Source organism: Oratosquilla oratoria, chromosome 1, assembly GCF_046742065.1.
Source record: "Oratosquilla oratoria isolate Oo_2021 chromosome 1, ASM4674206v1, whole genome shotgun sequence".
Classification (NCBI taxonomy): domain Eukaryota; kingdom Metazoa; phylum Arthropoda; class Malacostraca; order Stomatopoda; family Squillidae; genus Oratosquilla; species Oratosquilla oratoria.
The window spans coordinates 128236798-128260113 of NC_134777.1; the positions used below are offsets into that span (position 1 = coordinate 128236798).

Below are 23316 nucleotides of genomic sequence, written 5' to 3' on the forward strand. Positions count from 1 at the left end.
GGAAGTGAGCATTAAGGGAGAGCGACTGGAGGAAGTGGATAGTTTTAGATACTTGGGTGCAAATGTAGCAGGAGAAGGTGGAATGAAGGTGGAAGTAGAATGTAGATTGAGAGAAGTGAGTAAATGCCTTGGTGGATTAAAAAGTGTAATGAGGAATAGACATTTGGGAATGGATGCTAAGAGGAAACTATATGAAGGAGTGATTGTGCCAACAGCACTGTATGGGGCAGAAACATGGAACATAGAGAGGAAGAGAGAAGGAGTTTGAATGTGTTTGAGATGAGGTGTCTGAGAAGTATGATAGGGGTTACTAGGCTGGATAGAAAGAGAAATGAGGAGGTGAGGAGGAGAACAGGGGTGGAAAGGGGGTTGGGAGATAGGGTTGATGAAAGAGTATTGGGATGGTTTGGACACATGGAAAGAATGAGTGAAGAAAGACTAGTAAAAGAGGTATGGAAGGCAGATGTGGAGGGAGTGAACATGAAGGGATGTCTTAGGATAAGGTGGATGGATGGAGTGAAGGGGGCTTTGGGGAAAGGGGAATGTTGGTTGAGGAAGGAAGGGAGAGGACAGAAGTCAGGGGTGAATGGAGAATGGTTGTATATGGATGATGTTGTGATGCATGAGGTGGAATTAGCGGGGGGATGGGGGGTGAGGTAGAATGTGTGAGCAAATTTTGACGCAGCCCAAAGGGATTTCTCCCCGTCTTCTCCCTTATGCACGGGGGGATGGAGAGGGGGGGTCGCCGATTTAATGAAGTGGCCTTGCTGTGGATGTGCTGTGTCTTGCGACACTGCTTCTGACCCAGGGCAGTGGACAAGGTGCAGGGATGACCCGTCATCCAGGAGGTGCTAAGATGAGAGGAAGGGTGGAGGGGTGTGGAGTGTATTCAGGGATGAAATGAGTGGGAATGATTTTATGCCTTTTCCTTTTTGGCTACCTCCCTTGTAAGGGGGAAAAAGCCTTGGTATATGTATGTATGTATGTATCATTTTTTTTTTTTGCATCCAACCTAGTTATGGACCAAAAGGTCTCCTGTCAGCATGCTCCTAATTTGTGATCTCTTTGTAATCTTTTGTAAACCTGCAGTCACAGCCACCAGACTAGACTATACATTCACTCAGACAAGATTTCAAGTAGTTGTCTGATTGAGTACTAGGTAGTATAAAATAACATGTTGTGCTTTCTGGGTGGCAAATGTATCTGGAATTTACAGTGTCTGTTATTGGGCCTATTCTCTACTAGTATTTAGTGATGGGTAGTGCATAGGTAGGCAATAGTGAGTCTAATGTGCTTTGGGAAGTTTTTATTTTCTGGTTTATGTTATGGGATACATAATTTAGTTTGGGGTAAATTGGTCTAGAAACTAGTGTTTGTTTAGTAAAATATGAACTACCTATACAAGATGTAGGACATTTACCACTGCAATAACAAAATAAAAGTAAATTTTCTGTGTTTATAAATCACATATATATATATATATATACAAACCTGAGTTTTATGCTCAAATCAATGTGACTGAGCAAAGTCTGAGAAGTACTTGAGAATGTCCTCAAAGGAGAACTCAAGGCTGACCATGGCCCCAGGGTAGCAGCGGTGGATTAGGTCTTCAATATGTTTGTACTGACGAACGAATTCTTGCTGCATCGCATACCACACGACCTGCAACATTTAGTCAGCATACTGTAACATGTACCATAAGGCCCTTTCCCTCATCATTAGGGAGGAAGCCGATTCAAAGCATACACCCATCCAAAACTCATTCCTTTCCCTTCCCATTCTCCTCATTGATGAAGAGTCATTCATGTCTCTTGCCACACAAATTGGAACTACCAACTCTGGAAAAAAGAAGAGAAAGAGGAGATCTACTGACTACAGAATCATGAAAGGAATGAAAGTCCTAGATAGAGATGATTTATTAAAGTACATACATACATACATACATATACCAAGGCTTTTTCCCCCTTCCAAGGGAGGTAGCCAAAAAGGGAAAGGCATAAAAACACTCCCACCCATTTCATCCCTAAATACACTCCACACCCCTCCCACCCTCCCTCTCATCTGAGCACCTCCTGGATGACGGGTCATCCCTGCACCCTGCCCACCGCCCTGGGTCAGAAGCAGTGTCGCAAGACACAGCACATCCACAGCAAGGCCGCTTCATTTAATCGGCGACCCCCCCTCTCCGTCCCCCCTTGCATATAAGGAGAGGACGGGGAGAAATCCCTTCGGGCTGCGTCAAAATTTACTCACACATACTACCCCACCCCCCCGCCCATTCCTCCTCATGCAATCACAACATCTTCATATACAACCATTCTCCACTCACCTCTGTCTTCCGTCCTCTCCCTTCCTTCCTCAACAGACATTCCCCTCTTCCCCAAAGCTCCCTTCACCCCATCCATCCACCTCATCCTAGGACGTCCCCTCATGTTCACTCCCTCCACATCTGCCTTCCATACCTCTTTTACTAGTCTTTCTTCACTCATTCTTTCCATGTGTCCAAACCATCCTAATATTCTTTCAACAACCCTATCTCCCAAATCTTTTTTCACCCCTGTTCTCCTCCTCACCTCCTCATTTCTCATTCTATCCAGCCTAGTAACCCCCACCATACTTCTCAGACACCTCATCTCAAACACATTCAAACTCCTTCTCTCTTCTTCTCTTATGTTCCACGTTTCTGCCCCATACAGTGCTGTTGGCACAATCACTCTTTCATATAGTCTCCTCTTCGCATCCATTCCCAAATGTCTATTCCTCATTACACTCTTTAATCCACCAAGGCATTTACTCTAAAGTGGGGCAAGAAAAAACAAGAGGACATGAAAAGAAACTCAAAAAGATAATTATAGAAAAGATCTGAAAAAGAATAGCTTCCCATGCAGAGTGGTGGATATCTGGAATAAATTAGATAAGGCAACAGTGTGTGCAAATACTATTTCATAATTCAAGAAACTTGATGCTGAAAGATACATAGACGGGTCACTACGAGCATAGCTCCCTTCCCATATAATACTACTAGGTAAAAACTGAATGAGTCAAAGGCAATGCAGTAAGGCACAGGAGGGCCTGACAGCCAAAGTCAGTTTACATTCTACTGCTTCATGACATGGTGAGGCCCTTTCCCCCTCGTCCACTTAAAAGAAATGCATAGTAGACAAGAAGAAATCCATTTGGGCCATGTCATTTCTTCATCCATTTACAACCACTCTCCAAACACAGCTATATTTTGCCCTTTCTTTCTTTGCATGAGACATTCCTCTACCATCAATGTCCCCCTTCACCTCTTCCATTCATTTAATTTTCTTGGTCTTCCTGCCACACCCCCTCCATCCACTTCTGCCTTCCACACTCTTTTTTGCTAGTTTTGTCTTACTCATTCTTTACATATGCCCAAACCATCCCAGGACTTTCTCATCCACCTTATCTGCCAGCTCTCCTTCGACATGTACAATACCCAATATGTATATACATACATATACCAAGGGCTTTTTCCCACTTCCAAGGGAGGTAGCCAGAGTCAAATTCATAAATTGACTCCCACCCATTTCAACCTCATATACTCCAATCCCATTCACCACCCCTCCTTCCCTCTTTTCTCAGCTTATGGAAGGGTTTTGATTGAGAGGATTTGGAGAGGAACAGAGGGAGTAATTGATGAAGAACAGTGTGGGTTTAGGACAGGTAGGGGTTGCGTGGATCATATTTTTGTGATAAGGCAGATGTGTGAGAAAGTTTTAGGAAAAGATAAGGATGTTTTTTTTTTGGGCCTTTATGGATTTGGAAAAGGCTTATGAGAGGGTAGACAGGAAGGCACTGTGGGAGGTATTGCAGATATATAGGATAGGAGGAAAGCTGTTAAGAGCAGTCAAGAGTTTTTATGAGAGTAGTAGAGCCTGTGTTAGAATTAGAAATGGAAAGAGTGAGTGGTTTGAGGTAAAGGTGGGACTTCACCAGGGATGTATCATGTCACCATGGCTGTTCAATGTGTACATGGATGGGGTGGTGCAAGGGTAATGGGCCAGATTTTGGAGATGGTTAAAGAAAACAGAGAAAAATGGGAGATAAGCCAGTTGTTGTTTGCTGATGACACTGCTCTTGTAGCAGGATCAGAGGAGGGATTAAGGAAGTTGCAAGTAGTGATGGAGTTTGGGAAGGTGTGTGAATGAAGGAAGTTAAAGATAAATGTGGGTAAAAGCAAGGTGATAAGATGTACAAGGGGAGAGGATGGAAGCAAATTGGAAGTCAGTAATAAGGGAGAGAGACTGGGGGAAGTGGATAGCTTTAGATAGTTGGGTGTGAATGTGGCAGGAAAGAGAGGAGTGGAGGTGGAGGTAGAATGTAGATTGAGAAAAACAAGTAAATGCCTTGGGGGATTAAAATGTGTAATGAGAAATTGACATTTGGGAATGGATGCTAAGAGATTGTTTGAAGGGGTGATTATGCAGACAGCACTATATGGGGCAGAAACATGGAACATACAAGAGGAAGAGTTTAAATGTGTCTGAGATGAAATGCCTGAGATAAAGTGAGAAAAAAAAGAGGTGAGGAGAGTGGAGGTGTAAAGGGAGTTGGGAGATGGAGTTGATGAAAGGTTATTGGGATGGTTTGGATACATTGAAAGAATTAGTAAAGAAAGATTAGTAAAAGAGGTGTGGAAGGCAGAGGTGTGGGGTGTGAACATGATAGGGCGACCAATGATGGGATGGATGGATGGGGTAAAAGGGGCATTGGGAAAGAGGAGAATGTCTATTGAGAAAGCAAGAAGACAGAAGATAGGGGTGAATTGAGAATGGTTGTGTATGAATGATACTATGATGCATGGAAGGGAGTGGGTGGGGGATGGGTATGAGGGAGTGTGTGTGTATGATATTTTGATGTAACCCAAAGGGATTTCTCCCTGTCTTCTCTTTTTCTGCATGAGGGGGACAGAGGGGAGGGGGAGTCACTGATTAAATGACCCAATGTGTACTCCATAAATTTTTAGAATTGGCAGTATATTCATTCTCCTATCTTACAACACAATGAACATTATTTCCATTGGTAGTCATGCACAAATTGGGAGAATTGTTATCTCAGGAGTGCAGAAGAGAGAAGGGTCAGATGAGAAGATATGAGAGGGAGGAACTGTTTCCTCATTATATAAGGATGGCTGAATCAAAGTATATACACACCCCATATCCATCCAAAATCCATTCATCACCCAAAGTGTAGGAATTAAATTTGAGGCTGATAGAGATCCGGATTCTAATCCAGGTACTTTGTGTCATCACACAATGTGCAATCATCATAACTATCTCCAAAACAGCAAACACAACAGCTACACATTTAATGATTTTTCAACCCCATTTTGCTGGTCTTTCTGGATGACCTGTCATCCAGAAGGAGCCAAAATGAGAGGGAGGGAGGAATGGTGAATGGGAGTGGAATGAGCGGGGATGATATGGATAGGAGTGGAATTATGCCTTTTGACTTTCGCTACCTCCCTTGTAAGAGGTAAAAAGCCCTTTGTATATGTACATATTTTGCTGGTCTTACTGTTTACTTGAAAGAAGAAAAGTAGAAGTAAATAAGACGTAATAACTACACACAACAAACCTGTAACAAATTTCCTTCTTCTGACAAGTGTTTCTCCACCTTTTTGTACAGTTGGTCAATTCCCTTCTGGACCTCCTTGCCTGGATACTCTCTGATGAGAGGCAAAATAGGTTGTTAGATGATTCTATATCTAAGCAAGTTATGATGGTGAAAATGCTTGAGATGTTAATGTTGATTCTGCAGACTTATGTGAGTGTTCTTTATAACAAAATGACAATCTTTTCCTGTTTTGCTATGACTGACCATGGTAATTTTATCGTTACAGCAATGGTTCCTAACCTTTTTATCATGTGACTCCGATCATGAAACTGACGAGTTAAACACCATGTGATGATGGAGCCTTTAATTGTATGACGTTTCGCTTATTACAGCTTTTTCAAGTACATCTCATGTACTTGAAAGATGTAATATGTATGACATCATACAAATAAAGGCTCTGTCCTCATGTGGTGTTTAACTCATCAGTCTTGTCATCAACTGCTACTCACATGAATCATAAAACTCTAACCATGATTATGACCCCAACTGGGGAGGTTCTCATGTCAATGGAATATGTGTGAATTAAGGGGGAAATAAGGAAACAACTAAAAGTTGGTTTAATTGAGAACTAGGTAGAAATAACCATGCTAACTTTTAGTCAATAAGGAACAATTTTCTGAGCACAAATTTCATGCAATTTTGTTTCAAGTTTTAAGAGCTACATCAACATAATAAGACCTAAATTGCTCTAATAAAGAGAGTGACTGAATCAAAAGTTTACTTTGGTCTAGACTTTGCTGAAGAAGAAGAAGAAAGAGAGAGAGAAGAGAGAGAAAAGATAGAGAGGGAGAGAGAAAAGATAGAAAGCAGAGAGAGAGAGAGAGAGAGAGAGAGAGAGAGAGAGAGAGAGAGAGAGAGAGAGAGAGAGAGAGAGAGAAATATGGAGGGAGGTGAATAGTCCACTCACACTGCCCTATTTATTTATATTTTATGACAATACATAAAAACACTGTTGGTATTTTTATCTTTCACTAGAGGGTAGATACAGTGAGATAAACACAAACTATGACACACTATAACACACCATATTCCTTTTCACAATCTGCTCTCATTATGAACAATCAAATGATTACATTACTTGATAACTTTGCGAAGCTCCTGTTTACTGAAGGCCAGTTGGTATCCCACTTCAGACTCTTTAACTCCACTTGCAACTTTGGCGGCAACGCCATCGAAGAATTGCTGGTGACAAAATACACGAGATTTTACTATTTCTTATATTTCATCAAGTGTAGGATAATAACTTTAATAAGTAATGGTAAGGAATACATATGCACATACATGCACATATGAAAGAGTTAATGTACACATAATTACAAATATGTCTTGCAGAAAACCACTAGGAAAATAACAGAAAGAAGGCCGAGTGCTTTCAGCTATTCAGAAAATGTCTGAAAAGACGAAAGCGCTCGGTCTCCTTTCTGTTATTTTCCTAGTGGTTTTTCTGCAAGACATATTTGTAGATACATATCTGCAACACTGCTTCTGACCCAGGGCAGTGGACAAGGTGCAGGGATGACCCGTCATCCAGGAGGTGCTAAGATGAAAGGGAGGGTGGAGGGGTGTGGAGTGTATTCAGGGATGGAATGGGTGGGAATGATTTCATGCCTTTTCCTTTTTGGCTACCTCCCTTGTAAGGGGGAAAAAGCCTTGGTATATGTATGTATGTATGTTTTTCTGCATAATTAGAATCACGCGTTCAAGTGATTTCTTCTGCAAACATGATGTCTTATATTGTAATTACAGAATGCATACAGACTCTCTGAAGGCCAATGTTGCTAATAGGCACCAGATGACACAATCCAAGCACACACTGCCCTACAAAAACTCCCAAAACAAAACACTTTTTCTATAACTAAAAAAGGGGTTCAGACACTTACATTTAACTTTTCCAGTGGCCTTCCAAAATATTGTGTAACATAGGCATTGAGAGCCTCTTGGTAACGCTGCTTGGCCTCCTTGCGCTGGGGTTCCATACCTGCCAACTTGAGCTGGCACATCAGCTGATGCAATTTATGGTAATTCTCTGGGGAAAAAAAAAAAGTAACTCATGAGCAACACTGGTGTGTCCATGACTTCAATGACATTTTTTATTCTGCACTGACTTGCAAGTTCTTTGTGAATAGGATACAAGGGAGATTCATGATGTAGAATATATTATTACATACATACATACATATACCAAGGCTTTTTCCCCCTTCCAAGGGAGGTAGCCAAAAAGGGAAAGGCACCCTGCCCACCGCCCTGGGTCAGAAGCAGCGTCGCAAGACAGTACATCCACAGCAAGGCCGCTTCATTTAATCGGCGACCCCCCCACAACATCATCCATATACAACCATTCTCCACTCACCTCTGTCTTCCGTCCTCTCCCTTCCTTCCTCAACAGACATTCTCCTCTTCCCCAAAGCCCCCTTCACCCCATCCATCCACCTCATCCTAGGATGTCCCCTCATGTTCACTCCCTCCACATCTGCCTTCCATACCTCTTTTACTAGTCTTTCTTCACTCATTCTTTCCATGTGTCCAAACCATCCTAATATTCTTTCATCAAACCTATCTCCCAAATCCTTTTTCACCCCTGTTCTCCTCCTCACCTCCTCATTTCTCACTCTATCCAGCCTAGTAACCCCCACCATACTTCTCAGACACCTCCTTTTCGTATCTGAGTTCTAAAAAAGAGTGGGTTTAAAAATGGGTGGGAGTGGATTTGCCTTTGACTTTGGCTACCTCCCTTGTAAGGGGGGGAAAAGCCCTCAGTATATGTATGTAATAGTTCTACTGATGAAGTATGTAGATTGTACATATACAGTGCTCAACAAAAGAAGTGCCTGCCCCCTTCCATCCACACGAAAGAAATGTAAATAATCAATTAAAAGAAAGGCAATTAATTCATAACACTTAGTACTTTTAATACTTGGTAAGGAGGCCTTTTCTCTTTACCATCTGGAAATGTCTTGGTAGAATAAGGCAATTTTTTCAAGGGGTTGGTGTTCAGATTGTCCCAGGATTCTTGGATGGCTGCTTGCCGCTTGGGTACAGATTTGATGTCCTTCCCCGGGAGGTCGCTCTTAAGGTACCAGAGATTTTCTATTGGGTTTAAATTGGGACTGTTGCCCAGAATATCCTTTATAAAAAGGTACCTGGCAGCTATTAAGCCAGTGACACACAGATTTTGCACTGTGAGCAGAGGCACCTTGTAGAACTGGAAGCCTCTGGTAGGTGGTAACACAATAACACAGTCACTCCAGATAATTGTTCTGATTAACTCTTTCGACAGGCACTTCTTGTATCGAGCACTGTATATGTATGGAAGGGAGTGAGTGGAGGATGGGGAGGAGTTTAGGGAGTTGTTATGAGTGAATGATATTTTGATGCAGTCCAACGGGATTTCTCGGTATTCTATTTTTCAGAATGAGGGGATGGAAGGGGGGTTACTGATTAAATGAAACAACCTTGCTATGGATGTGCTGTGTCTTGCTGCATTGGTTCTGACCCAGGGCAATGAGTGAGATGCAGGGATGACCTGTCATCCAGGAGGAGCCAAGAAAAGAGGGAGGGAGGGAGGGGTGGTGAGTGGGAATGGAGTGGGTGGGGATGAAATGGGTGGTGAGTGGGAATGGAGTGGGTGGGGATGAAATGGGTGGGAATGGAATTATGCCTTTTTACTTTGGCTACCTACCTTGTAAAGGAGAAAAAGCCCTTGGTATATGTATGTATATAAGGCCCTTTTCCCCTTATAAAAGTAATGGCCAAGTCAAAGCATGCCCACCCTTCATTACAGAGGAGCATGCTGACAGAAGACCATTTGATCCAGCTAAAAACCATTTGTTATCTTTTCTATCCTAGTACCTTGTGGCTGGAGGGTCATCCCTGTTCTCCACCCACTGCTTGGGTCAGTAGACTATGTTTCTTCTAGGCTGGAGTTGTCTAGATACTTACCCATTTTGATCACTTCTGGTGGAGTTCTCAAGTGTTCCGCTGCCACACGAGGGATGTGGTCAAACTTGGCCATCACAAGTCGAATATACCACTTATCTAAGTCGCCCCTCCTCTCACTTTTCTTGAACACATTCTCTGCCGTCTGGGCAAATTCCTGAAAGAAGAATGATAGAGGAGGGTCAATCTGACTGAAATCTAAGCAATAAAGCACTATTACTGGATTACTATAATATATATATATACAGTAAACCCTCAATATAATAAACAATATGGGGACAGGGGTGTGTCGTTATATCCAAAGATCAGTTATAACCGAGGATCCATTATATCTGAAGGAAATACTGGACAGATCCGTTGTATCCTGAAGTTTGTCCGGTATTAGATATTAGCAGGATTAGAAATTACAGTAAACCCTAGATATAACAGACGACATGGGGACAGGGGTCTGTCGTTATATTTGAAGATCTGTTATAACCGAGGATCCCTTACTATAACGGATGAAAATCCATTATAGCGAGGGTTTATCTGGTCATATTTTTTTGTCCGTTATATCCGATATCCGGTATATCGAGGGCTTACTGTACATACATGCATATATCAAAGGACCATTTCCCCATTTTAAGGGGATGGCCTAAGAAGAACTCAACACACTTAGAAGAGTTGCAGCCACAGGACTAGGATAGCAGAAAAAATAATCACATCATTCCTTGAACGTGACATAACTTTACTTTTACTCACATTCACTTTAAACTTTCTTCTATCATATATCCTTTCAAAATTAGTCATCAATACATGGTATTCGTGTGAATACAAACCATCAACTCCCTACAAGTATGTATGTGTGTGTATATCATCCAGGAGGTGCTCAGATGAGAGGAAGGGTGGGAGGGGTGTGGAGTGTATTTAGGGATGTAATGGGTGGGAGTGTTTTTATGCCTTTCCCTTTTTGGCTACCTCCCTTGGAAGGGGGAAAAAGCCTTGGTATATGTATGTATGTATGTATGTATGTATATATATATATATATATATATATATATATATATATATATATATATATATATATATATATGTATATATATATATATATATATATATATACATATATATACATACATACATATATACACACACATATATATCAAAAACCATATCAAAAAAGGAACCATGAGAAGGATATTATAGACAAATGCAAAGAGCAACCCAAACTATTCTATCGGTATGTGAATGGTAAACTTAAAAACAAACAGGAAATGGTGAAACTATGCCAAGGAAACATAGAATACACAGAAGATTTAGAGATGGCCGAAGTCATGAACAATCACTTTAAATCTGTTTTCACCAGAGAGAAAATACCAAATTGTGACATAGATAAAAACAAGAAATCTCCCCTCATGAATGAGTTTACAGCATCACTAAAGGAAATATCAGAACATCTATCAAGGCTGGATGTCAGAAAATCACATGGCCCGGATGGTATTGCAAATTGGATTCTAAAGGAGTGCAAAGAAGAACTAACAGACAAAATACACATCTTAATATATATTCAAGAAGATTTAGATAAATTACAGCAATGGTCTGAAAAGTGGCTAATGAAATTTAACACAAGTAAATGCAAGGTAATGCACATAGGTAAAAATAACAGTAAGTACGATTACAAGTTATTTGGAAATTCGTTAACAAAAGTGGATAGTGAAAAAGATCTCGGCGTAATTATCAGTAACGACCTCAAATCATCCAAGCAGTGTATTTCAGCCTCTGAGAAAGCAAATAAGATTCTGGGATTGATTGCGCGATCTTTTGATTTCAAAAGTCCATCACTCATTAACAAGCTATATAAATCGTTAGTTCGTCCACATTTGGAATATGCTGTTTCCGTATGGTCACCGAATCTCATTAAAGACATTGACAGACTGGAAAAAGTACAACGGCGAGCCACAAAACTGATTCCAAATATCAAAAATAAATCATACGAAAATCGACTTAAGCACATGAATCTGTTTTCCCTAAAAAAGCGTAGACTCAGAGGTGACTTGATACAGGTCTTTAAGATTTTAAAGGGAATTGACAACATCAAAAGTGACCAAATTTTCACATTGAATGAGAATCAGACAAGAAACAATGGTCTCAAACTGTCCGGAAATAGATTCAATTTGGAAGTAGGTAGAAACAACTTTGCCAACCGTGTAGTTAATGAATGGAATAAACTTCCTGCACAGGTAGTGCAATGTAGTTCAGTTCGAAGCTTTAAGAATCATTTAGATAAATACCTAAGTAAGATGCTGTAATGATTATGATTTATGTTATATTATTTGTGTTTGTTTTGTTATAATTTGTCTGTCTGATTTTCATTTATTATTAGTTATATGTCAATTTATTATCATATACTATTTACCTGTTTGTTTATTATTTTAACTATACCTATGCATTTATTTATGTATTATATTTGTTATTTACATTATTATAGTTTTTATTTATTATTAATATGATTTTTTTTTGCATCCGACCTAGATATGAATCAAAAGGTCTCCTGTCGGCATGCTCCGCCTTTGTAATCCTTTGTATAAACAGCTCACTCAAAGAAGGAAAGATACCCGAGGACTGGAAAAACGCTAACATTGTACCAATATACAAAGGAGGAAACAAGGAAGAACCCACCAACTATAGGCCAGTATCACTAACAAGCACCATAGCCAAAATTTGTGAGAAAATAATCAAGAATAGATGGGTAAAACATCTGGAAGACAATGACATATTAAACCCAAGACAATTCGGATTCAGACAAGGAAGATCATGCTCCACAAACTTAATATGCTTTTACTCAAGACTAATAGACATAGTGCAAGAAAGAAATGGATGGGCTGATTGTGCATTCCTAGACTTGCAAAAAGCCTTTGACAAAGTACCACACAGAAAACTACTAAAAAAACTGGAACACATAGGAGGAATACAAGGAAACCTACTAAAATGGATAGAGGACTTTCTGACTGGTAGAAAGATGAGAGTAGTGCTCAGAGAAAAATATTCAGATTGGAAAGAGGTGATCAGTGGAGTACTGCAAGGATCTGTGCTGGCACCAATAATGTTTGCTATCTATATGAATGACATGGACGAGGACGTGAACTGCTACATGAGCTTCTTTGCTGATGATGCCAAACTGCTAAGGAAAATAGAAACTGATGAGGACTGTGAAGCACTGCAAGAAGACCTAAATAGGGTATGGAACTGGAGTCAGAAATGGGAAGTGGACTTTAATACTAAGAAGTGTAGCATAATGGAGTTTGGAAAAAGCAAAAACAGAATATCAGGAAAATATACAATTGGAACCAAAGAAGTAAAGAAAGTAGGATCCGAAAAAGATTTGGGAGTAATTATCACGAACGACTTGTCCTATGATATACAGATTAACAAAATTGTCGGGGAGACTTACAACTTGCTAAGATCAATAAAAGTGGCGTTTACATACTTGGACGAAGACATGATAAAAAAAATATGGGTTACATTGATAAGGCCTAGATTAGAGTATGCGGCGACATTGTGGTCCCCCAGTACCAAAAAGAATATAAAGAAAATAGAAAGAATCCAAAGAGCAGCTACAAAAATGGCACCTGCACTTGCAAACCTATCATACAAGGAGAGATTGGCTAAACTGGAGTTACCGACACTGGAGCAAAGAAGAGAGAGAGGTGACCTATTGACCATCTACAGAATCATGAGAGGCACAGAGGTACTCGATAGAGAGAACTTACTTAACTGGGACAAAAGAAACACAAGAGGACATGGAAAGAAAATAAAAAAACATAGCTATAGAAGAGAACTGAAGAAAAACAGTTTTCCTCATAGAGTTTTGGACACTTGGAACAAACTGGACAATGAAATAGTATGCGCAAAAACCATTCATGAGTTTAAAAACAAACTAGACACTGCGAGATACAAAGGCGGGACATCACGAGCATAGCTCCCCTTCCCGCAAAATACAACTAGGTAAATACAACTAGGTAAATATAGACACACATACATACACCACCCACCCCTCCCTCCCTCTTGTCTTGGCTCTTTCTGGATGAGGTGCCAAGGAAGAGTTCACTTTCGATGAGTTCAACTTGAAACGCCACTGTGATAACAAACCTCAAAATTGGTGACAAAAGGAATAATCCCACATTTCTTTTTAGTCACTCGGCATTCCTGTATGGACTGCAGCTGTGAATTCATGAAACGGTCAAAATTGCGTTTTGCTTGTACTAAACAGGAACCAAAGGTTGTGCTCAGGAAAGATCCAGTGTCCTCAGCCGTCAAAACATGTTCACTTAACCGAACATAGATATACAAGCAACAGCTGGAATAAATTAACATCATTTAGTGATGCATTTGTACTTATATAGAACAAAATTATCATAACAAATATTCTAAAATTGTTCTTTTGAATTCTGAATAGCCTTTACATATTGTGTATGAGCACAAATCTCTGTCAAATAAATAAACACTAATACTAATGTGATTCATCAAATCTGTCATTCAATTCCATCAACAACAGAAAGAAAATGAAGACCTTTATAACCCAAATATAAAATACCTACTATGAGTCTGCTCTGTCATAAGTGTTGATAAACGAGTTGAGTTCTTGCTCGAGTGTTGTGAAGAGCGCCCCCATCATGGAACGCACTTCCCGATTCACTTGCTTGCCTCTCTTCTCCCCCTGGGTGAGTGTCATCTCATCACTGCCATTTGACCCTGGGGTGCTGGCAGCAGAAGTTATGGATTTCTGAATGCAAGGAAATCACCATAAATTAAGTGGTTGATAATAACAAGTGATAAAGTTCTATTTCATAAATTACTACATTAACTCCTCTACAGTGACCAATAACATCAAACGACATCAGCTAGAATAATACTTCCACAGTAATCACAGCAAAGCGATTGACTTAGATCATCTTCATTCCTTTGATATACTAATGTTCATTAACCACTACAAACCTTCAATAAGAACTGAATTAAGTCTTATAAAAATCCAAATATAAGGATAACTGTTGCCTGTGAGACACCTACAGCCCCACAGTGGCTGGTAATGATCACAAAGGCCCTCCCATAGATCCCTCTAGGAAGAAATAATGTACTTTTGTTTGTGTTATATCAATGCAGGACAGTTTCTCTGTTACCTGACTATAGTAGTAGTAAGAAGAGGGAAGGAGTTGCCAGTTGTCAGTTCTCCATATGTAAACAGTTGAAGGAAATACAATTAAAACTGACAGGAAGAGATCCTGGGCTCAGTCCAGAAATTAATGCATCTCAAAATAAAGGTGTGAGTGTTGAGTTATGAAGATGGGTAGCAGAGAGATGATTCTTTGACATCAAAATTGAATACAAATGAGACAAAATACAATAACCTTAAAAAGAAAATATATAAATAAAGTATAATTATAATAATGATGAATAAATAAATAAATACCTCTTGTGCTCCTGCATTGAGATTGAAGAAGGAGATGCAGAACTCTTGCTCTGTTAAACACACTGGTTGCAACTCACTCAGTACACGCTCAAATATTTCATCAAATTTCTGTCTTTCTGAGATGTCAAGCTGGAAAAATAGAAAATATATATATATATATATATACAGCATGAGAAGTATGACTAGAGATAGTAAATAATAGCCAAGAATGAAGGGGATGGATGGGGTGAAAGGGCATTCAATGTAAGACTATTGTCTGGTGAGCAAGGAAGACAGAGTGCAAAAGAATGGAGTAAATGGATGAAGAGATGATGTGACCTGATGAGTTGTTCTTCTTGTCTCTTCCATAAGTTCCTAATGTGGATGAGGGGAGGGGTTGTCATATAAAGAAATCATGGGAGTTAATCAACTCTGGCTATTGGATCCTCCTGTGGATGTGCTGTGTCTTGCTGCATTGCTTCTGACCCAGGGATGGTCTTTCATCCACAAGGAACCAAAAAAATTGTAAATCACATGGATGGTGGATTGGTGTGGGAATGGCTGAATGGTGAGTGCATGCCTTAGCTGGCTATCTCCCTTATAAGGGGAAGTCAACCTATAATGCCTTTTTGAGGACCTTCCACTTCAACTACATACATATACTATACATATATACCAAAGGCTTTCTTCCCCCTTATAAGGGAGGTAGCCAAAAAACAAAGGCATAAAAATCACTCCCACCCATTCCACCCCTATTACATTCAACTCCCCTCCATTCTCTTCCCTCCCTCTTATTTTGGCACCTTCTGGATGATGCCCTGGGTCAGAAGCAGTGCTGCAAGACATAGCACATCCACAGCAAGGCTGTTTCATTAAATTGGTGAGTCCCTTCTCTGTACCCTCATGCAGAAAAAGAACAGATGGGGAGAAATCCCTTTGGGCTGCGTCAAATTATTTCTCACACATACTCCCTCACCCACATACCCCACCCATTCCACCTCATGCATCACAGCATCATCCATATACAACCATTCTCCATTCACCCGTCTTCTGTCCTCTCCTGTCCTTCCTCAACAGATATTCCCCCCTTTCCCAAGGCCCCTTTTACCCCATCCATCCATCTCATCCTAGGTCGACCCCTCATGTTCACTCTTTCCACCTCTGCCTTCCACATCTCTTTTACTAATAGTCTTTCTTCACTCATTCTTTCCATGTCTCCAAGCCATCCCAACATTTTTTCATCAACCCTATCTCCTAACTCCCTTTCCACCCCCGTTCTCCTCCTCACCTCCTCTTTCTCATTCTATCCAGCCTAGTAACCCCTATCATACTTCTCAGACACCTCATCTCACATTCAAACTCCTCCTCTCTTATGTTCTATGTTTCTTTCCCATACAGTGCTGTTGGCACACTCACTCCTTCATACAATCTTTTCTTAGCATCCATTCCCAAATGTCTATTTCTCATTTCACTTTTTAATCCCCAAGGCATTTACTCACTTCTCTCAATCTACATTCTACCTCCACCCCAACTCCTCCCTTTCCTGCCACATTCGCACCCAAGTATCTAAAACTATCCACTTCCTCCAGGTCCAAAATACATATTTACCTTTTCCTAAAGCTTTTTCATATATCTGTCCTACCACAAAAATCTGATCCACACAATCCCTACCTGTCCTAAACCCACACTGTTCCTCATCAATTACTCCCTCTGTTCCTCTCCTAATCCTTTCAATCAAAACCCTCCCCTAAGCCTTTCTAACTACACTCAACAAACTGATCCCTCTGAAACTACTACACTCACACTTGTCCCCTTTTCCCTTGTAAAGACGAACTATATGTGCATTCCTCCAGTCCTCCGGCACTCTATCCTCTTTTAGACAAACACTAAACAACCTCACCAATGAGTCCACTATAACTGTACCACCCTTTTTTAGCATGACACCCATCTAACCCAGGTGCCTTACCTGCTCTCATCATTTAATAACTGCTTTCACCTCATCTTTTTATTTCTCCTCCATTTTCCTCATTCATCACTGTCATTTTCTTAGTGCTTCCCAATGCAACTACCTTTCCCTCTCTATCCTTCTTCACATTTAACAACTCCCCAAAATACTCTGCCCATCTTCCCCTTATTTCCATCTCTTCCATCAGCACCTTTTACCTTTTTCTCTCTACTTGATTTGGCTTCTCTCCTAATTTTTTTTCCACAATATTTTTTTCATTACTCTCAATATTTTCTGTCATACTCTTCCCCATTTCTCATCTGCTCTCCTTTTTACCTCCTTTATCTTATGCTTTAATTCCCTTCTCTTTTCTTTGTACTTCTCATATGATTCTCTCATCCTATTTTGCAACCAATCAGTGAATGTTCATTTCTTCTCTTCTACAACCTTTGCTTCATCATCCAACCACCCTTCTATTTCCTCCTGTCCTCCTTGTTCCAGACACCATCTTTATACACCTGATTCTATCATTCACTCCCTCCCACTCTTCTCTCAGCTTCTTGTACTCTTCCTTTTTTTTCTCATTTAAGCAGTCTACTCTAAGCACCTTCCTACCTTCTGATATTCCCCTGCTCTCTCCCCTAAGAACATGTATATCCAAAACTTTTCCTGGTTACCACTATATAGTCTATTAAAAACCTATCTACCATCTTTCTATCCACCACCCTCTCCCATGTGTACTTATGCTTGACTTTCTTCATAAACACTGTGTTTGCTATCATCAATTCTCTTTCTAGACATGTCTCCACTATCAACTCACTACAATTTTTTCCTGGCACTCCACACTTCCCAACCACTCCATTTATTGGTTCATCTCTTACCCTAGCATTGAGATATTCCAATACCATCACATTGATATTTCTCCCTAAACCCTCTATGCACTCATTTAAATCCATCCAAAAAGCTTCATTTTCCTCTACACTCTTTTCACTACCAGGCCCATATGCATATATACCATATACATATACCAAGGGTTTTTCCCCCTTACTAGGGAGGTAGCCAAAAAGGAAAAGGCATAAAATTATTCCCACCCGTTCCATCCCCGAAAACACTCCACACCCCTCCACCCCATCTTAGTACCTCCTAGATGACGGGTCATCCCTGCACCCTGTCCACTGGGTGGAATGGACGGGGGGATGGGGGTGAGGTAGTATGTGTGAGCAAAATTTTGACGCAGCCCGAAGGGATTTCTCCCCGTCCTCTCCTTTATATGGGGGAACAGAGAGGGGGGGTCGCCGATTTAATGAAGCAGCCTTGGTGTGGATGTGCTGTGTCTTGCGACACTGCTTATGACCCAGGGCAATGGACAGGGTGCAAGGCCCATATGCACTTATAAAAAACCACATCTCCCTCCCCAGTTTCACCTTCATCCACATTAACCTTAAAGAAACCTCCTTCCACTCCACCACATGCTTTCCTATCTCTTCACTTACCAGTATAGACATCCCTTCTCTCTCTCGTCCTCTCTTCACTCCTGACACCCTCCTATCTACACTCACAAACCCAAACTTTCCCCTCCCTTTGAAATTAGTTTCACTCAATGCCAACACATCCATCTTTCTTCTCACAAACATAATGCCTATCTCTTCCCTTTTACTCTCATCTGTATCACATCCATGTACATTAAAAGACCCAAACCTTTGGATTCTGGTCAGAAAACTCCTCCCAGACCCTTTTATGCTTTTGCTTTTTTTTTTTTAGGAATGTTCCCTTTGGGACTACAGAGATAGGATACCTAGTCCTATCACTATCCCATTTTTGTCACCTTTTACAATTCAAGTGGGAAGACTCAGTGGCAGTATTCTTTCTCCCCTACTACAGGGTTCAGTGAAAAAGGAAATGTACATTCAGAGAAGTGATACAGGACAGTATTAAGAGTAGGGGGACAGCATAACATAGGGACAGTTTCTGTAATAAAGTAGCATAATTTCTCTATGAATATAGATTTCCTCTATCACAGACAAAATAATGGTTGTTCATAAGGGCACCCTATATAGACCCTAAAGTATCAGCTGCATGTTAATGAGCAATATTAATCTCTCTAATACAAGTCAAATTCTCACACACAGCATTGGATGCCTGATGTATAATGATCCATCACAATACTCATGTTATAAAATATGAAATCACTGCTGACTTGCTGTTTCTCCTTTACTCAGAGTAATAATGTAATAAACACAGAAAATGTGATCAAGCTAGTTATCAGAATTTGGGGGTCACTCACCTACAATTACAAAATAAATGTAATCAGGATGCCGATACTAGCATCCTCATATAACCACTTGCACCTCATGATGCCTATGCTGGCTTCACTGTATGGAGGAGGTTAACCTCACAATAACATGCAGCCAAAACCCCAGATGGGGATAAATGAATAAATAAATGATGATATAGTTTAACGTCACAAACTCCCTCCTATTGGAAGGCTAGGACGGTGCCCCTTGCAGAGGACTTTGTAGCGTGGAATTTAATGAACCATGCCCTTGGTTCAACTTCACCGGTGGCAGGATTCGAACCGCTATCCCCTCAACCTTCGCCGCAAGTAACGACACCCTAACCCGTTCAGCCAGTGAGCTTCCAAATAAATAAATAAAATAAAAAGAAAGGAAAAAAGTCAAAACAGTAGCTCCCACCTCAGAACCCCATTGTTCTCTGTCCACACCCAGCAGTGCTCCTGAAGACCGGGTGCCGAGTGTTTGCGCCTGTTGCTTCAGCTGAGACGTCAACTTCCCTGCCATGCCAGACATGCCTGCTAGGTCTTGTGTCGAACCACTGCCCTTTACTAAATGAAAGGAAATAACATAAAACTTGTTAATATATGGCATTGTGAGGTATTTTAAGTTCTTACACAGCTAAGATAAAAAGGATACAAATGGATGATGGATAGGAGCGGGATGGGTATATAATTAGATGGCTACCTCCCTTATAAGAGGGAAGAAGCCTCTTTGTTTATATAATATATATATATGTATATATATATATTTATATAAATATATATATGTATATATATATATATATATATATATATATATACATATATCTATCTATTTATATCTGAATAGAATCACCAGTGACGGTGATGTCAATCAAATAATTCCGACTGTCGTTCACGGATTTCACGAGCCCGGTTCAAATCTGGGGACGACAGTAGGAATTATTTGATATATATATAGTTATGCCTTTTATGTATGGTATTCCATTATGGGTAATGAGACAATTCAATTCAGCAAAAGGGGCATGTACTGCAGGGGTCAAAATTGTTCAAATATCACAGTGATGCTCCCTGCTGATGTTGTTCTGGCAAAAGCCATGTGATGATTCTACTTAGCTAAAAGTATATCATGCTGAAAGATTCAAGTCAACTGCATACTAATCTGGATCAATATTTGAGTGTATTATTTTTTCCACAAATTCCACATATGGTACTTATGGCACTACCAATAAAAAGATTTACTTCTGGGAACTTTTATCTATATAATTACTTTGCACTTATGCAAAACCACATTTATAATGCTAATTGAAACACTTGCCAAAGAACTGATTCTGTACTTACATCTTCTAGCACCTGATATTCTTTGTCTTGCTTGCTCAAAGAACATTTTAATGTCTCGTTCATACAATTTGCTGATGGAGCTTGAGTATGTTCTGTTCAAGTGATCATAGGCTCTTTCATCCAAAGCCCTGACCCAATGCATGAGTTCTGTGTAAGGCTTCAGTTCGGCATGGATGTTGGTGTGCCGAGGTAATGTTATTTTTTCTGCATGAAGACTCAATGTTTCTCCAGGATCGTTACCCTGTTTAAACAAACAAAATTCGATATAATCAGAAACATTAACCATTTCTCAGTGGTTTGACTTGTGTTTATTTCAGTTACAGCTAAATTATTTTAGTCAGTCCCTAGAAGTCCTGCTTATGTACAATGAATTAAAACTATCCAGAACCTCAAATAAGCCTCTGAAATAAATTACTTGAATATCAGATTATTCATTATATCTACGGTAATCTTTACATTTATTTTGTTTGGGTGAGTGTATCCTCTAACCCATCCACTTCCCTTATAAGGAGGAAAAGGCCTTTTCTGCATGAGGGGATGGGGTCGCCGATTTAATGAGGCGGCCTTGCTGTGGATGTGCTGTCTTGCGACACTGCTTCTGACCCAGGGCAGTGGACAAGATACAGTGATGACCGATCATCCAGGAGGTGCCAAGATGAGAGGGAGGGTAGAGGGTGGAGGGGAGTGGAGTGTGATAGGGATGGAATGGGTGGGAATGGTTTTATGCCTTTGTTTTCTGGCTACCTCCCTTGTAAGGGGGAAAAAGCCTTTGGTATATGAATATATGTATACTCTGGCTCCTGCAAAGGTGATTTTATTCAGCTAAAGGGAATCCATCTTGCAGTCAAGCATTAATTGTGAATATACACAATTTCCTCCTTGACTAATACTAAGCCTTGCATAGTTTTACCATTTGCAAACTAATCTTACAAATTCTTACCAAATGAATGAAGAGATTGTTCAAGTGTCGGGACAATATCTGACTGAATCGTCCTCTGAGTTTTTCGAATTTCTTCTTTTGGTCTTGAACAGCCTGCAAAATAGAAATATGCATTTACATATCAAATACTATCTAGAACAAGGGAATCAAACTCATGGACCGTGGGATAGTTTAAGTGGTCCTCAAGATGATGTGAGATTTTTTAACTCGAGTTACTATAATTGTAATAATTAGTGTTGTATTTATTAGGTACGGCCGATTTTACATGTGTAAGTTCAGATGAACCCAAATAATGTATTTTTGGTACACCAGGATGACCAGCAAAATAAGTTGTAATCTTCAGTCTTGTCAATAAGTAATTACCAAGTCTTCAATGGTCCTCAAGACCATAACCATGTGTGTATAATTGGCCCTTGAAAGGATACGAGTTTGACACCCGATCTGATGATGATGATGATGATATGGTTTAATGTCACAAAGTTCCCCCTATCGGAAGGCTAGGACGGTGCCCCTCACGGAGGGCTTTGTAGCATGGAATCTAATAAACCATGCCCTTGGTTCAAGTTCACCGGTGGCATGATTCGAACCACCATCCCCTCAACCTTCGCCACAAGCAACGGTGCCCTAACCGCTCAGCCAGCAAGCTTCCTACCAAGATCTAAAAACATAAAATTACATGTATACTGACACAAAAATCATACATTAACCATTTACCATCAATAAATATTGACACCTAAATGAGTGTTTACAGGCATTCAATGAGTCGTTTCATAACCTCTTCAATGAGTCAAATATTCACACACACACAAATCAGGTTGCCTGATGTATGATGATGCATCACAATACACACATTACAAAATATAAAGTTACTGCTGTTACACTAGTTCTCTTTCACCAAGAGTAAATATTATGTCACAGAAAATGTGATCAAGTCTGTTCACAGAATATGGAGTCACTTAGCTACAACAATATAAATATAACCAGGAAGCCGACGCTGGCATTCTTGCATACCCCACTCATGGCTCATGATGCATACATAGGCATCATTGTATTCAAGAGGTTAATGGATATGTATCCCCACAGTGAAATTTCATGACAAATGCTTTGCATCTGATAAACTCTTATCTTGATTTTCCATATTTGATTTTGCATCGCTGAAAGTCTTCTGACAATCTGATAATTTCAATATTATCATAACCACTTGCTGTCTGTATTTCCTCTCCTCACACAGAGTCTACAGCTTCTATAAAAACTTGTGACTATCCATAACTGATTCCCCCCTATCCTATACATTCACAGCACATTCCACAATGTCTCTTTGTCCACCATGTCACACACCTTTTCCAAATCCATAAAAGCTACCTCCCTTATAAGGAAGAGGAAACCCTCGGTATACAGACAGAGAGGCAGGGGAAAACACACAAACAGAATGAGAGTTTATTCTTTGACTACTTTTGCATTATGATGCTTCTTCAGCACCATAGTGTGAAACTGGTTAAAGAATAAACTCTAGTTCTATTTGTGTGTTTTCCCCTCTGCTTCTCTCACAACCTGTCAAGATGTCGTCACAGATAGAGAGATAAAGCCCAGAAGACATCTTTACCTTTTGATAAGAAGTTTCATGCCGCAGGCACAATTACTCCCATGTGCAACCCTCTTGTTCATTCCTAAACACCTATTTTTCATTATGCTTTTCATCCCCCCTAGACATTTACTTGCTTCTTTTACTAATTCACCTCCATCTCCACTCTTCCATTTACTGCCACAAACAACCCCAAACACTTAAAGTTCTCCGCTTCCTCCAGCCTCTCATTCTT

At 40.2% G+C, this 23316-nt stretch overlaps 1 protein-coding gene across 1 annotated transcript in view; it reads right to left on the reverse strand.

Moving 5' to 3' along the window:
* Sec3 (exocyst complex component Sec3) overlaps positions 1-23316 on the reverse strand; it is a 38503-nt gene that overhangs the window by 7321 nt on the left and 7866 nt on the right. Inside the window, exons 9-19 of the mRNA XM_076187506.1 lie at positions 21500-21592; positions 20560-20800; positions 19640-19788; positions 15023-15151; positions 14154-14338; positions 13705-13912; positions 9580-9733; positions 7521-7666; positions 6719-6822; positions 5602-5692; positions 1492-1662 (exon numbers count right to left, since the gene is read on the reverse strand). Of these exons, the coding sequence (XP_076043621.1) occupies positions 1510-1662; positions 5602-5692; positions 6719-6822; positions 7521-7666; positions 9580-9733; positions 13705-13912; positions 14154-14338; positions 15023-15151; positions 19640-19788; positions 20560-20800; positions 21500-21592 (1653 nt within the window). The 3' untranslated portion in view covers positions 1492-1509. The remainder of the gene's footprint in view (positions 1-1491; positions 1663-5601; positions 5693-6718; positions 6823-7520; positions 7667-9579; positions 9734-13704; positions 13913-14153; positions 14339-15022; positions 15152-19639; positions 19789-20559; positions 20801-21499; positions 21593-23316) is intronic.